The 16,452-nt window shown below is 32.1% G+C and overlaps 1 protein-coding gene across 1 annotated transcript; it reads left to right on the top strand.

Moving 5' to 3' along the window:
• The first annotated feature begins 2,465 nt into the window (after positions 1–2,465).
• LOC128230055 (uncharacterized) lies at positions 2,466–8,696 on the top strand. The gene is made up of 4 exons (XM_052942051.1): positions 2,466–2,588; positions 4,976–5,157; positions 7,850–7,954; positions 8,107–8,696. Exons 2-4 carry the CDS (start codon positions 5,053–5,055, stop codon positions 8,584–8,586), a joined length of 690 nt encoding a protein of 229 aa, XP_052798011.1. The 5' UTR covers positions 2,466–2,588; positions 4,976–5,052; the 3' UTR covers positions 8,587–8,696.
• Positions 8,697–16,452: the final 7,756 nt, after the last annotated feature.

Raw genomic sequence — 16,452 nt, 5'->3', positions numbered from 1 at the left:
TTTTAAGTTTAAGCTAAAACATCGTTAAGAAAAGTTTTCTCATGAGCGATTCGATTGATGAATCGTTGGTCTATGTCGCCTTTTAAAATTGGTTATTTCCATAGTTTTTCGTGCATAAAAACTTTCCAATCCCCTGTATGCCACTGCTGTATTCCTGTCCAGTATCTATAGTCTTTGTGGTGTACTTGGCGAATCTTCGGGTCGTCCCCTTTGTGGAAAATCTTTCCTTCCCATACCCAAACTCGCTCTGAAGATTTGTCTGGCTCCTGTAGAACCTTTCTCATGATAACAAAAATAATCTTGTTTATTTTTGAAAGGACTTCATAAATATATGTCTGTGTACCTTTCAGTTATTTTCTACATTTCTGTAGTTCGTTTCGTTTCATCCGGGAGAGATATTTCACTATAATGGGTCTTGATCTCCCAAGCGGTTTTCCTAATCGATGACATATGTCAATGTCACTCTCGGATATATTTAGCCCTTCGATTTTATCATTTAATATGTGGAAAATGAGCTTTAATGTATCTGTCCGTGTTTCATTTTTCTGCGGGGATGTTTCGTTTATGCCAGTTATCATTTAGTTGTTTCGTATGGAGTATTGTTCTATTTCATTCATTTTTCCTCCTTGTGTCAGTACACTCTCTTTTAGATCTCTTATTTCTTGATTTTTATCATCTATATCCTTTTCATTGCTTTTACTTCGCTCCGTATTTTGCTGTTTAAAACTACTTATAGCATTTCGAGCTGTGGACAGGCCTTTACATATGGAAAATACCAAAACTGTGTATTTATCCCATATAATTGAATGTTTGTACAAATGTGAGGTTGAGGTTTAAACCAGTTGATCGCATACTAGGTGTTCACAGATTTGCCGAAGATGTTACTCACACTTGTATTATTTCTCTTGTGATATTTCTGTCATGAATTTCATATCTTGTGTCGTTATATGCATTGCGTTGAGTATGTTTGACCCTGACTATTGTATCTTAAAACGATATATTAGATAAATTGTGGTCTGCTTGTCTTGTTCCAGTAGGGTTTAATATAATTGATTTTGTTTGTGCACAAGCTGCATTAGAATGCTGAAAATAAACTTGAATTTATATGAACTACGTGAGCATTTCATTAGACAATTTGTATAAAACAAAGAGTCGCAAACATTTGCAATGCTGAATGATGCCACTTCCGTAAGGCTAATAAATAAATGAACGTATAATCATAAAAAAATAGTATAAAACAAATCAAAGTCCAGTTAACTATCATAATGTTTATGCAAGAGAGGATGACAAACAAATCAAAAGGTAAACGTAAGCGCAAAAAATGAAGCTGAACTGTATTTTACAAATAATTACACACGTACGCATCTCAACAAGGGACATACAATGAAAATAATGAAAATTACAGGGAAATGCCGAGTTGATTAAACTTTATAAATAAAACCTGTTTAGAGGCAGAAGGCATTGGCTCAAACCAATGAACAAGAGAAAAAACATTAAAAAAATCGCATACACAAATACAAACACCACATACACACACGCACACACGCACGCACGCACGCACGCACGCACACACACACGCACACACGCACACACGCACGCACACACACACACACACACACACACACGCATACAATGAAGTAAATTAAAACATATAAACTGATGAAGTTATAACGCACACCCAAATCATTCAACTAAAAACGAATGAGATTCAAAATAATGTCTTCATGAATTCTTATACTGAAAGTATCATTGAAAAATCTAGGAAGAACAGCACAATGTAAATATAATGATAAATATAAATATTGTAGAATATTGTTTATCCATGCGTGTCAAATACAACATATAACACTCAGCGGGCTCAACTCAAACTTTAAGGGAATAAAATATAAACTTAAGTCATCGTACAAAAATCAATTTTAACTATTCAACCGCCAATAAATCAATCAAGTCAAATACCCATCCTAACATATCTGCTGTATTTATTGGTAATGAATAAAGAACTTGTTCAAAGCAGGAAATAAATAAACAAAAAGTAAGTAAAATTTTGATACTCTTAGACCTGCTTCGCTTATATCGGCATCATTGAGCAAACACACCTAAGGTACCGTAGCGCAGCTTGCAAACCAATTTTCTTTTAAAACCAAAAGCCAGCCGAAGTATGCCAACAAAATCGTATTGATTATTCTTTTTCCTTCCTTACGCTTGTAACTTCTTATTTACGATGCACGTGTACGCCACACTCTTTAGCTGTTTTCTGCTTACAGGTTACACAAATTATTCTTGGCCGTATTTAAAAAAAACAAAACGATAATTACTGGTTGCATTATCAAATGATGAAGTTGCATTTTTTTCAATAAGGTTATTGTACTAGGTTATGTACTAGAATGTTCATATTTATTTTTGCATCGATTTATGATATTTAGAATATAAAGGCAGTGTCGTCGAAAACTATACTCTGCCTCGACGGCTATCAGCTATCACAAATGATACGCACTGTCCGGACGGATTTTGGAAAGATGATGAGCTAACGTGGGAAAATTCAACGGCCATTCCAACGCGAATCGCAGAGTATGAACAGTTTGTCAAAGGTACATTGTAATATTGTGTCTGTCTTATTACTGTACATGAAAATGTTAGAAAATGTGACAGAGGCACCTGTTTGCAATTGATAAAGAAATATCTAAGTTAACATTTAGTGACAAAAGAAACAAGTTCAATATTAAGTTAATGGTAGGTTTATGAACGAGAAAAACAAAATAATGCTTGAAATCGATCAGGTCACATTTTCCCTAAATATTGTAATTAATAACATGTTAGGATTAAAAAAACGTTCCTTCGTCGTCTTAAGACATTTATTATATTTTCTGATATACATCGATAACTCAATGACTATAAATTGGTCAAGCCAAGAATTTAGAAATATAAAAACAATCCTGTTTAGAGGCAAAAGAATCCAGTTTATTTTAAAACAGTTAATGGTCCCGTAACGGAGATATCTTATTAGAAGCTAGGTATTCTTTAGCAATAAACCGAGTTTTTGTTTAAACTTTTAGCTACTGAACATGTTTCTTTAGTTTTTCGCATAAAGTTCGAGCCATATTTGTAGAAAGTCAGCGTATTATGATATCCGACATTAAGACACATTTCAGTATTTCTTAGAACAAAAATAACAGGTATGAAAAAAAAAACCTTTCAAGAACATTTCCTGGTTTTGGGTCGGCTGAAAAGGAATAATGCGAAAACGTTAACCTCCATTATAATTCAAGACTCACATAACCTTAATCTCAAAATTTCGTTTTCGTTCCATTATAATCACAAAATTGTAATTGTAGTTCATCTGTTTAACGCTTGTTTTTAAAAGGGTTTTGTTTTCGGCTTATATATGAGTAAAATAAAGACTAAGTTATCATAGACAGAGTAACAGTCTCATAATACGAACAGATTTTGATTTTTTTAAGATTGAGCAAACAACGTTATTGAAAGTGAAAAATAAATTATCAGGGAAACAACCACTGAGTTTAGTAAAGTTTAAATTCAGTTAGCGTACAAATATCGTATAAATGAACGATGGTACAGCATCAAAACTTACTAAAAACAAAAGAAAAGAAAAAAACAAGCATGCAATGTCGTTTTGATCAGGAGTATGTTTGCAAAACATACATAATTCCTATGAAGTCAAATTACACGATGTTAAAGTATCGATCTTTTTGTTATATAGTTATAGAGTCCACAATAATTAACAGAGGTTTTTATATTTTACTGAACAAGGCCTATATAAGATTTGTATAGTTACAATTACGATTGGTTTAAATATACTTAATGAAAATTGCCATAATTTAATGTTTGAACCATATTTTCAATACTTGACTTTAACCTCAACGCAGTGGCAAAACTTGCAATTGCCCCGTATAAAGAGACAAAACTAAGGCCAAACAGACATACATAACTATCATGTTTAATAATGTGTCCCTTGTTTTCGTCTAAATATTAACTCAAGTGACCTCAAACTGTTACCCGTAAACCTTTATGTACTAGGATAGTTGTACATTGGTTTCCTCTCGCGAGTTTATTGCTCGTGTAAAAGTAACTATGAGGATGTTTTGACTATTTGTAGCAAGTAAAGTTAGGCATGGTCTTTTGGTCAACCATTTCCTTTTCTGCGTAATAATCCATTCCCCGCGGTTCCCTTCCAATATTAATTTAAGATTCTTTGACTTGCGTTCAAATTCACATTAACTTTGCGATGTTATGAACGCATATTCATAAAATGATAATTATATTTGCCGCTTTTTTCAACCGCAAAACACCATGGATTCCATTTGGTAACCCCGGAGAATTCATTCTTTTAACATAACATGTCAAAAAGTAGATCTGACGATACCTGATACCGATTTGCGAAATGTAGGCATGCGGCCTAAAGTCTAACACACTAGACATGCATTAAGCTAAGATGCTTACGATGTCATGAGAATAGTGCGTACATCGTAGAGTGAAAATAAATATTGGTTACTGCTCTTGTATGAAATTAAATACAAATAATATTAATGATTGCATAACTAGAAACTGTAATTGAGTAATTCAATTGCATATAATACTTCAATGTTATTATTTGTAATTTGTTCAATGAAGTGGTGCAAACTCAATTACAAGGCCGTTCTATCTTTAACAGATAATATGACTCAGTATTTGTTCATGTTTAATTAATGCCAGAATACTGTACGTATTCAGTACTTAAATCCAGCAGCAAGTTCATTGTTAAATACCATGTAATATATGTACATGTATCCATCAGATAATATCTTAAATTTATATATGTAAATATATAAATGAATGTCAATGTGAATTGGTGGTTTGTTTCCAAACAAATTGTTTGTTTTTTAAATGTTGAGTTTAGATAACAATACAATAATTCTATACTGTGAACGCCAAGAGGCAAATAACATTTAAAAATAAATAAATAACTTGCTACTTTCAGCGAAGGAATGGACTTCGGGGAAATCAGATGACAAACCCGTATTCATAACCGGTGCATCTTCAAATCATTTTCAAGAGATGATTGAAATGTTGCAAAATTTTAATGATCTACGACAACGCTTGCATAGAAACTGGATGCTTTATTTTTTTAATTTAGGTTTATCAGCCAAGGAAGTAGAAGAGGTAAGTGTTACTGTTTGCACTACATACTCCGGCTTTAATAACCCTTTAAAGCAGCATAAATACTTGTTTTAAATTCAATCGCAAAAGATTTTCCGTTGTATTCACACGAAAGCAATAACGCCGATTTTAAAGTATAAGTATAAGCTTGAATGTCTAAATTGTATCTTTAGACACGAATCACAGCGGTCGAATTAAAATGTTTCATAATGGCCAACTTAACATTTGCGAGTACATATATTTCGATGCATGCACGAAGTGACTTTGTTTCTATTTGTATGTAGGACACTATTTTTAACCTTGTTAATTTAAACAGATTCATTGTTTTGGCTTAAGGCATTTTCTTCTAGTTAAATAATATAATGTAAATGTTTAATGTTTTAAAAGGCACTTAACAGCCAAATAGCCTCAATGAATCATGTATAATATTGCCCGTGCTTACACTTCCTCGCAATTTGGTGAAATGCGTTCAGATCAGTCCGATATACTTAAATCATAACCAGCAACCTTTTTCCCAAACGGGATACACGTTAGACTTCAAATATGTATTGAATTGAGTTATAAAAAACACTATAGTCTAGTTCATTATGTATTTGATATTTTGCTAAATTTCTTTTTTTCGACATAATTATCAAATGCAAAAAAACACAAATATTTTTTTACTTTTAAAGTATGGCATGATGATTAAAGGCGGAGTAAAACAGCTATTATGCACATTGAAATGTTGTTGAACTTAACAATTATATTGCGAATACTGCATTATATTAAAAATAAATGTATATTAATTGCCTTTATGTGTATATTTATCGTTTCTTATGACTGCAGTTTGACTTTTTATATATCCAAACCTTAACAATATCTATATGAAAAACTACAGAAACAAGTCCAGTAGTCAAAAGTTGAAGCAATCGATATTAAAGCAATGTTTAAAATGCTAATACATTGAACTAATTATACTTATATAATGGGAACCCAACAACCAAAATATATTCATCTGTCTGTCCTTTTCTCAATGGAAATTCTTTCAGACTCGAAATGAAAGTTAAAAACTAAAATCAAAACAACAGACTAAAATACTGGAATATTCATGTATGAAATATATCTTTATCGTGTTTTGGTAACATTAATCTTTACTTAGCTAAACAATCAGCTTATTTTACAACTTTAGGCTGTATGTACGTTCGTATATCTTATTAATCAACCTCGAAAACTTTTCACAATCTAATAAAGAAGGAGATCAATTTCATATGTGTTTCACATTCAAAATGTCTTAAAATAATATCATTTTATTGAGTATGCCGCTATCTGGCTATGATTTAATGTTTATTTTGACTTTTATCAGACTATACTTGCAAAAAAGACCTTTATCGTGTATCAAAATTTTACCAAAGAGTTCGTTGCGGTACTTCTTGTCCTTCACCTGATGTAGGATTAACATCTGTAACAAGTTTCAGTATAATGTATCTGTCAAATAATTTCATTCTTATTTTTACCAGCAATGCTGTGATATTATAACTCATGAAAGTCCACTGCATACACTAGTGCATCGGTTGGTCTCTGATATCCAGACTTAGACAGTGCCAGAAATAATCACCTCCGATTATAGATGAAGTTAATTGACAAACAAACACACATAAAATCAGTGTCAAAAATCCAAATAATTCTTGCTATTGACCGGAAATAAAGATTGTCCCTGAATATTTTGAGGTTTTGAGAATATAATAACACAAAGATAGTAATCATCCTAGTGTTAACTATCAATGAAATGTACATTAATTCTTTTTACGTATTCATAAGACAACACCATCAGTAAATCACAGCAAAATAGAAAAATACTCCCTTATTGTTATTATATTTTCACGAGTGACTATAACATGTGTGATTTTAATGTCTTTTTTTCTATTAATTTGAACGTTGATTTCTATTTTCTGTATGAAATATATACTTATTACATTCCATAGAAAAAAATCATTGTGGTAGTACTGTTAGCAATGCATTACATTCTAGAACATTTTTCGAAGTGTAACTATTTCTTGCAATCTTCTAGAAATGGTTGTTCTAGAAATAGATAAATTACAGTTTTGTTGAACAAATTTTAAATTGCTCATCAAGTGCTTTCACACGAGTTCTAAAAGCAAAAATATATAAAATTATATAATGCAAAAAAATTGTAAATATGCAATGTGTATTGCCTACATTTAATAATGCGATGAAAACTTTATAGACAATCCAAGAAGTCACAGATTCAAAATTAACTCTCACTTGTCGCATAAGGCAATGATCTAAACTACATTGAACGCAAAGCACAACCGCTGCCACACACCAGTCAAAACAGCTTACCATTAAAGGTGGGGATACTACGCGGGAACGGTCAGTGGAACAATAAATTACTAATACACAAAATGTACAAGAGTTATAACTACCTAAAACAGTTTAATAACGAACTTTATGTTTTACCTAAGATCAACGTTAAACTATTTCAAATATATTTCCTTCATATTTATGTGAAGGATATGTACAACACTTACTAATCTAAAGCTGCTCTACTATGTGCCGTAACTAGGTGTCCATCACAAATAAAAACATGGCTTCAGCCGTACTACTAGATTGATGGTCAATCTATTTTGTGTCGACAATTTTATGTTTTTCTAAGACTGATCAATCAGAGCGTCTGCTTGGAAACTTTCTTTTTTAGGTGCAAAAGGTGTGTAACTGCACAATAAAAAGGTTCCCCTTTAATCAATATCCCGAGCACTGTAAGCATTTACACGGATATGCCTTCAAGCCGTTAGCTATTGAGGTAACTTTAAATGTATCAAATTGACATGATAGCTTTATATCGTTTATGACATGCATTGTTCTTTAAAGAAATCAAATACATTTCACTAATCATAGACATTAATTACATGCATTTTATGAACTTATTGAATGAACTCGAAAAAAATCTTTCAGATAATCGCTAGGAAGCACAACTTTGTTGTTTGGATTGATGCTTCTGTCAGATTCAAACATGCCGATGTAAACATACTTCTTGACAAAGGGAAAAACGTTGGGGTGATTGTCACACAAGGAGGTGGCTCTGTTGCTCGACGAACGCTACCATCGATGTTTCAGTACTTTGACACGTATCCATGTCGGTTCCGTACTTTGCCAGAATTGCAGGGCGGATTTCTTATATTTTACATGGACCCGTTAATTATCCATCGCATATTTTGGCCTTGGATACGATGTGCCCTCGAATTTGGCTGCATGGTGCCGGATTTGAATCCGGAAAGGTATTTAAGGTGTAACAGATGTGGAAATGTGTTTGGTGAGTGCCATCGATTCGACCAATCAGCACTTAGCATCTTGTTATATACTGTGTATGGAAAACATATAAGTGAGCATACAATACACTACAGTGAAAATATGTATATGTATTTTCATCGTTAGTTGATTGCTATTAACATCTGTACTCATTTCAAGCATCCATAATTTAAAGCTGGACGTTGAAAAACAACACGACCGAAATAGAATGCAAATACAGATGGTTAGAATAAGGCGTGATATTCTTGGCAGCAATATCACGAAATTAAAGAGAATCAGTATTAACAAGAAAAATTAGTATTTACAATAATGGTTACTGTTTAACTAATTGTTAATAATAATTCAGCTATTTACTGTTCTATTTATGTCTGTTTTCTTAGAGGAATATGTTGTAAAATATATTTGGGACGAACAAGATATTTTATATTTTTATTTTATTTCCTATACACCGGTGTTTAAGACACTATAATGCCATTTCCAATGTGTGTCCGCTATAACAAAATAAGCTTAGGATCATTTTAGTAATATCGAAAAAATCAAATATATAATTAAGTCGTTACAAATAAAATGCATGCACAACTCTGTTTTGTCAATGGCATTACGAACATTACGACGGGCATTCAGACAAACCAACCTTGGCCTCCATCGTACTAATAATCAACGCCGGAATTGTTTTACTAGCCTTGTAAAATATTCAAAGGAAGCTCACTACGAGATAATGGCCAAACACTTAACGAAAGCAGTACTTCTGGGGGTGGAATCTCATAACCAGCTAAGGAAGGACAGCATCGAGTTTTTTTTTTTAAAGACGTTAATGGAGAATACATGATACTCAACCAGGAGTCGAAACAGAAAACTCTTTACGGAGGTGCAAATTAAAATCATCTGGGCCCGTGAATAGAGTTTACGCCATGGGCGAGACACATTGTCCAGGTAAAGTCATAAAACTATTTCTCAGTAAGCAACATCCTGATGCTATAATGCTCTTCAATCACTTCGATTCGCAAGAAATATCCAATCCGCACCTAAGCGTTTCATGGTATCGTGCGAAGCCATTAGATCAGAGGGACCTCCACCTACTCTTGTAGACGTCATATATGACAAGGCAATGTCGATATCCTTTTGGGACATACGATTATGCAATAGCTAAATGGTCTACGCTTATCAATTATGGTTTTATTAAAGATGCTTTTAGCCCTGTGAATATTTTAGCATTTATAAAATGTGTTGTCTACCCCAGTTCTCATTTTTATGTTGCCTGCTATCATTTTCCCTGATATTTGAGGTTGTTGTGAGAATAGCAATCCGCCAAGATTGCAGGTTTTGGTGCACTTTAAGAGTCCTATTATTTTAACTAGTTCCTGGAAGTATTTCAATGTGTCAGTAACCACGGTAACCAGATTAACAGACACCATTGGTGATAGAGAACACTCAGTTCCATAAACTTTGTGTTGATTCATGATTCATCTGTATAGAAAGGACCAGTAAACTCGTAAAAACAACTTTTGTTACTTGTACACACTAGGACATAATGCGAACCTCGACACACTTGGTATTATACTCGTGATATATAATAACTATTATACGACCTTGATGAAGGTCAGGGTGAAGGCCAGACCAGTAAAATGGCGCCCAACGTGCTTTAGTGTGAAACGTGTGTTTTTCATAGAATATGAATTAGATAGAGTGAAATTTGTGTAGACTACTGATCAACTGCCACTTTTGTCAACATAACTATAGTTTTAAAATCTGCGCATATCAGGATACCCCAACACACAAACGTGACATTGCATTTGGATTTACAGTTAAACGGATCTATTTCGTGGTGATGTAGTATACCAAAGAAGCCAGCACATTCCGGAGATTGACTCATGCGACAGTTGGAACTCGGATGGAAATATGGAATGCCAAGGGTGACATTCAGGGAAGCAAGGACCTACCAGGAAACACAGGACATGATGAACATTTGTGGAGCGAAATGACATGTAGTGACACTTGTGTTTAATGGCCATTGTGAGAGACTTGCTGTTTCTGGTTTTGGATTTTGTGAGTACCATATTTTGATAAAATGCTAAGAACCTGCAATTTATTTTCTATTTCGCATTTGAAATAAGTTATAAATTGCAGTTTCTAGAATGTACATGATTACATTGAGATGTTGGTTCTGTAAAGTAGCAGTGATGTTTCACATGCATGAATATTAATCTGGTAAAGGTATTTTATTGCATATAAACCCTTTCTCATAAATGTATTTTAATAATTTAAGTTTTCACCACAAATGTTACTCAATTAAAGTGCTGCCATTTTAAAAATATTGCGAAAACCTATTTGTTTACATTAATCAGCTGTTCGAATACATTGCCAGTACAACATATATTGACCTCTGAGTATATAGGGGTGTAAAAGTCTCATTCAAGGTTATTTTGCAATATTCAATGTTTGGGAGATTTTCTTCAGCATTTAGTTTGTACTTGATTACTTTTGTCATTTTTAAGTGTGTTTATTGAAATTTAGAGGTTAGAATTGGGATTATATCTTTAACCTGTACGGGGCTTGTTGACATTAAATCATTGATAATTAATACGCCATTCATTTACCATGTGACTTCCACTCTTATCATGTGAACACTTAAAGTGAAGCAAAGTGGAGTTGAATTGATACCGATTGATGGATGGAATATATAAGTATGTGATACATTATGATGATTTGTGTAATATTGGGAGTCATGACATTGTAAATCAATAACAAGCAGAATAAATATGTCAACAGGATATATGTAATTGTAAAGACACAGACGTATAAAGTCGAACCAATTTTACAAGTTATTATCAACTTTAAAAACATATCAATCAGTCTAACACATCTTCTTCAAATAATTGAATTGAGCATGAGCAACTGTTCTAACTCATCCAACACATACATGATAACCAGAATTTAAATATAGTTCACCCGTCTATAGCATGAAACTGTAGAGTGAACGTTCAATTATAAAGAACGAGATCTTGCGAAGTACTCTTAATGACGATCAATTTGATATTATTCATCGGTGACCTTTCTGTAACATGAAACTATAGAGAGTACATTCAATAACAAAAAAATATATTTTGCAAAGTACTCCATGTAACGACCTATGAAATATGTTTCATCGGTGACCCTTCTGTAACATGAAACTAAGTGGTATACATTGAATATCAAAGAAAGGGTTTGAAATACGTGAAATTTGGTTATGTAAGCAAATGTTTAAACAATATAAAATGTTGGTGTTTCCAACAATGTTGATATCAGTATAAATGGTCTTGGAACGTATATGCAGATTAAAACATAAGATTTATAAGTTAGAAATTGTCTAAATATTGCAATAAACTGCACTATATTGAAATTATCATATTTGATAATTATGACATAGTTATGCTTACTGAGACATGGTCTAATGAATCTTTTGTTTCAAATGTACAAAACATTGAGCAATTTTGTTTATATAAGGAAAAAAAGTAAACATTCTAAACGTTTCCTTTTAAAAGGATAAGGGTCGAACGTTATTCAAGGACTAAAACATCGTACATTTTTTTCTTTCGAATTTAAGTTAAAAACCCAAAGTTAAAATTGGTTTGGAAATCATTACTTGAACAGAAATCGATGTCAGAACGAAAGTGGCGTTTTTAGCAATGAAAAACGTTAAATCAATAACCAGCAGAATAAATATGTCAACAGGATACATGTAATTGTAAAGACACAGACGTATAAAGTCGAACCAATTTTACAAGTTATTATCAACTTTAAAAACATATTAATCAATCTAACACATCTTCTTCAAATAATTGAATTGAGCATGAGCAACTGTTCTTACTCATCCAAAACATACATGATGACCAGAATTTAAATGTAGTTCACCCGTCTATAGCATGAAACTGTAGAGTGAACGTTCAATTATAAAGAAAGAGATCTTGCGAAGTACTCTTAATGACGATCAATTTGATATTATTCATCGGTGACCTTTCTGTAACATGAAACTATAGAGAGTACCTTCAATAACAAAAAAAATATTTTGCAAAGTACTCCCGACCTATGAAATATGTTTCATCGGTGACTCTTCTGTAACATGAAACTAAGTGGTATACATTGAATATCAAAGAAAGGGTTTGAAATACGTGAAATTTGGTTATGTAAGCAAATGTTTAAACAATATAAAATGTTGGTGTTTCCAACAATGTTGATATCAGTATAAATGGTCTTGGAACGTATATGCAGATTAAAACATAAGATTTATAAGTTAGAAATTGTCTAAATATTGCAATAAACTGCACTATACTGAAATTATCATATTTGATAATTATGACATAGTTATGCTAACTGAGACGTGGTCTAATGAATCTTTTGTTTCAAATGTACAAAACATTGAGCATTTTTGTTTATATAAGGAAAAAAAGTAAACATTCTAAACGTTTCCTTTTAAAAGGATAAGGGTCGAACGTTATTCAAGGACAAAAACATCGTACATTTTTTTCTTTCGAATTTAAGTTAAAACCCAAAGTTAAAATTGGTTTGGAAATCATTACTTGAACAGAAATCGATGTCAGAACGAAAGTGGCGTTTTTAGCAATGAAAAACGTTAAATCAATAACCAGCAGAATAAATATGTCAACAGGATACATGTAATTGTAAAGACACAGACGTATAAAGTCGAACCAATTTTACAAGTTATTATCAACTTTAAAAACATATTAATCAGTCTAACACATCTTCTTCAAATAATTGAATTGAGCATGAGCAACTGTTCTTACTCATCCAAAACATACATGATAACCAGAATTTAAATGTAGTTCACCCGTCTATAGCATGAAACTGTAGAGTGAACGTTCAATTATAAAGAAAGAGATCTTGCGAAGTACTCTTAATGACGATCAATTTGATATTATTCATCGGTGACCTTTCTGTAACATGAAACTATAGAGAGTACATTCAATAACAAAAAAATATATTTGCAAAGTACTCCCGACCTATGAAATATGTTTCATCGGTGACCCTTCTGTAACATGAAACTAAGTGGTATACATTGAATATCAAAGAAAGGGTTTGAAATACGTGAAATTTGGTTATGTAAGCAAATGTTTAAACAATATAAAATGTTGGCGTTTCTAACAATGTTGATATCAGTATAAATGGTATTAGAACGTATATGAAGATTAAAACATAAGATAAATAAGTTAGAAATTGTTAAGGTTCTCACTATTTAAATATTTGTAAAACGATGTATTAGTGACAGTAACAATGACACATCAAACCATAATGGTACTTGGCCAGATGACATTTTAGTGTTTGATACAAATACATTTATACATTACAAGGGTCTATTTAAAATAAATGATATACATAATTGGATGATAAGTCAACACAATACAAATAGAGAGTAGAAATAAGGGCAAAAGAAAAATGGAGTTATGAAATGAACGAAGCTTGTAGATGGTTGGGCAGATGTGGTCAAGATTGAAAAAGATAAAATAGTGGTCATTTATTATATATAAATGCAATATTTTTTTAAAAAAGGTCATACAGTGAATAAAATATGGTGCTGTTCCCCTGTACTTTGAACCAACGGTGTAAAATTTTATCAATACAACACAATAGTTGCTTATCGCAATGTGTTTTTATGACTTTTTCATAGCTGATAAATAGTAATGTTCTGTTTGCTCGAATATAACCAATTTTAGGAATGGAATTTGTTCATATCTTAAAGGTTGTACTTTCTGGCTTTCCCGAAAAACAACTATATGTTTTTTATATATGACAAAAAGCGCACAAACGCTGAAACATGAGTTAGTATACACGTTTACTTGTTCCTACACCTTTGATTAATATGAGTTCGAGCATTCTAAGTGTTATAATAGTGTGCTGTGGATGTGACCTTTAATTTATAACGAGTGTTGTATATTTGGAACAAACATAGAAAAAAATATGTAATTGTTTGATTAATATATAAATAGTTCAAACATTACATAATTTCTGCATTGACTGGAACGTTGCTGCCTTTCGGCCAGATGCAACATGAATTCATAGCAATAGCAATGGTGGTGAACTTCAAAGCAAGTGAATTATCTTGGGTGAAACATGACACACATTTTTATTGATTAAATCAATTGTGTTTTTGAACTGGATTTTATGAAACATTTTTTTCCAATCTAAAGTGGTGCCAGTTTGAATTAAATTCTATTGGAAAATTGATCGGTAGTATTTAACCTAAAGGGATCAAAATGCTTTGTTTTAGAAGCGTCATTTTAGTAAGAATAGTATTGCATTTCGAAATATCTATTCAATTATCACCCTGGTCCTGTTGAACATAATATGCCATTTTCTGGTGTTAACATCTTTAACATATTTGTAATAAATGAGCCGTGTGCATTCCAATGAGCAAGTGAAATGTAAAATATTGATTATCCTTTGACTGCGAGAACGAGAGATTTTTTGCAAAGATATGTATGAATGCATCATTTGATGCTGGAAATGCCATTTGAGCCAGGTTCATGTAAACTACCTCGAAGAAATTGCTTTAGCCAAAACGCCTTATAATTGCATGCGCACAAGAGCTTGGATTAGAAAAATTGGAAAACCTGACACAGACACATTATATTGAACTAGTGTTTGTTGTATTTATGAATTTATGATAAAATGCAAAGCAAAGACGGCTTACCTAAAGATATTCATACAATATCACTCATTCGAATGTGTGTTTGGGATTTAAGGTCTTTTTATTCGTAAAATTCTTTGCAAGTTTTGTACGACAACTTTCATGACACCCTTTTCCATATATATTATTTTCCACTAATTCGTGCCTTTGTCTGCTTTAATGGCATATTAGTATCGCTTCGTAATCTCTTTATATTTTCACTTCTGTGACTTTACGAAGTTCTAAGATATGTCTTGCAATTTTGCTTTCATTTTTTTCCTTATATGGTCACACACAAAAAAATTAATATATTTGTTCATTACCAACTGAAGACTAGCTATTTGAATGAATATCCAGTTTAAGACATTCATACAAAATTTCACAAGATTTAGTTAGCTCTGACTGATGTGACGATGCAGTTGTTTGGTACCGCATTGTCGCATGATCACATGTACCACTGTAGAGCTTGTAACTGATGTTGTCACACTTTTGGTGTGTTCTATTTTGTAGAAATGTACAGATATTTGACTCAATCGTTAAAAACAATAACGATGATGTTGTAAAACAGCGTTTGTAATTCAGAGTTTCCCTGAAAATCATTATCTGAGGTAAAGATATGATGCACATGGTTTTTTCATGTCCAAAACACTTTCATACTTGGGAACATATAAATCATTTGATATTGTTTGTTCGCTTAACTAAGGAAAAATGTTTCTTAAAATGTATATTGTTTTGCTACAAATAGTGCTGAATTTATGTGATTTATCTTTTATTTCAACTATTTACTTCAGTTTTCAAGTCTATGTTTAAACTTTGGGCTACTGAACTTGTTTCTGTAGTTTTTAATAAAAATATTCAATTTTGAAAAATAGTTCGAGTTTAAAGTTACTTATATCATAGACATTTAAACTGGTTAAAACAATCCCTTGTGACATTTGGAGGTTATTTGAAATGTTCTAATAGGACAGCTCTGCAGTACTTTTTATTTTTAAAGTAGTTATCTACTACAGTTTTCTTGAAGTGACTCATAATCAGCTACATATACAGTTATAAATTATCTTTAAAAAGTTGAAATACAAAATAACCCATTTGCAAAACCATTCTGTAAAAATAAGGTCATACAGAACAGTTTCGTATTCAAGCGAGAATTTAGTTTTCGTCAATTTTGACCGCGAAACTGATCTAATAACATATACTTATAAATGTATATTTTTTAAAGATCATTTGTTGAAGTTTGAGTAATACCTGCATTTTTTGACATCACCTTATAACCAATTTTAACCAAAGCAATCAATAAATTCATTGACAACCATTTACTTACATATTAGTCG

This window comes from Mya arenaria, chromosome 4 (genome assembly GCF_026914265.1).
Source record: "Mya arenaria isolate MELC-2E11 chromosome 4, ASM2691426v1".
NCBI classification, from domain to species: Eukaryota; Metazoa; Mollusca; class Bivalvia; order Myida; family Myidae; genus Mya; species Mya arenaria.
The sequence above is the reverse complement of the archived record's forward strand: the minus strand, read 5'-3'. Positions and strand labels throughout refer to the sequence as shown.

What these genes read in the sequence shown, in the direction of transcription:
- LOC128230055 (XM_052942051.1), top strand. Translation starts at nt 5,053, where the DNA reads ATGATTGAAATGTTGCAAAATTTTAATGATCTACGACAACGCTTGCAT. An exon ending in CAGCCAAGGAAGTAGAAGAG is followed by an intron (nt 5,158 to 7,849) that starts GTAAGTGTTACT and finishes TTTCTTTTTTAG; the next exon opens with GTGCAAAAGGTGTGTAACTG. An exon ending in TCAAGCCGTTAGCTATTGAG is followed by an intron (nt 7,955 to 8,106) that starts GTAACTTTAAAT and finishes AAAATCTTTCAG; the next exon opens with ATAATCGCTAGGAAGCACAA.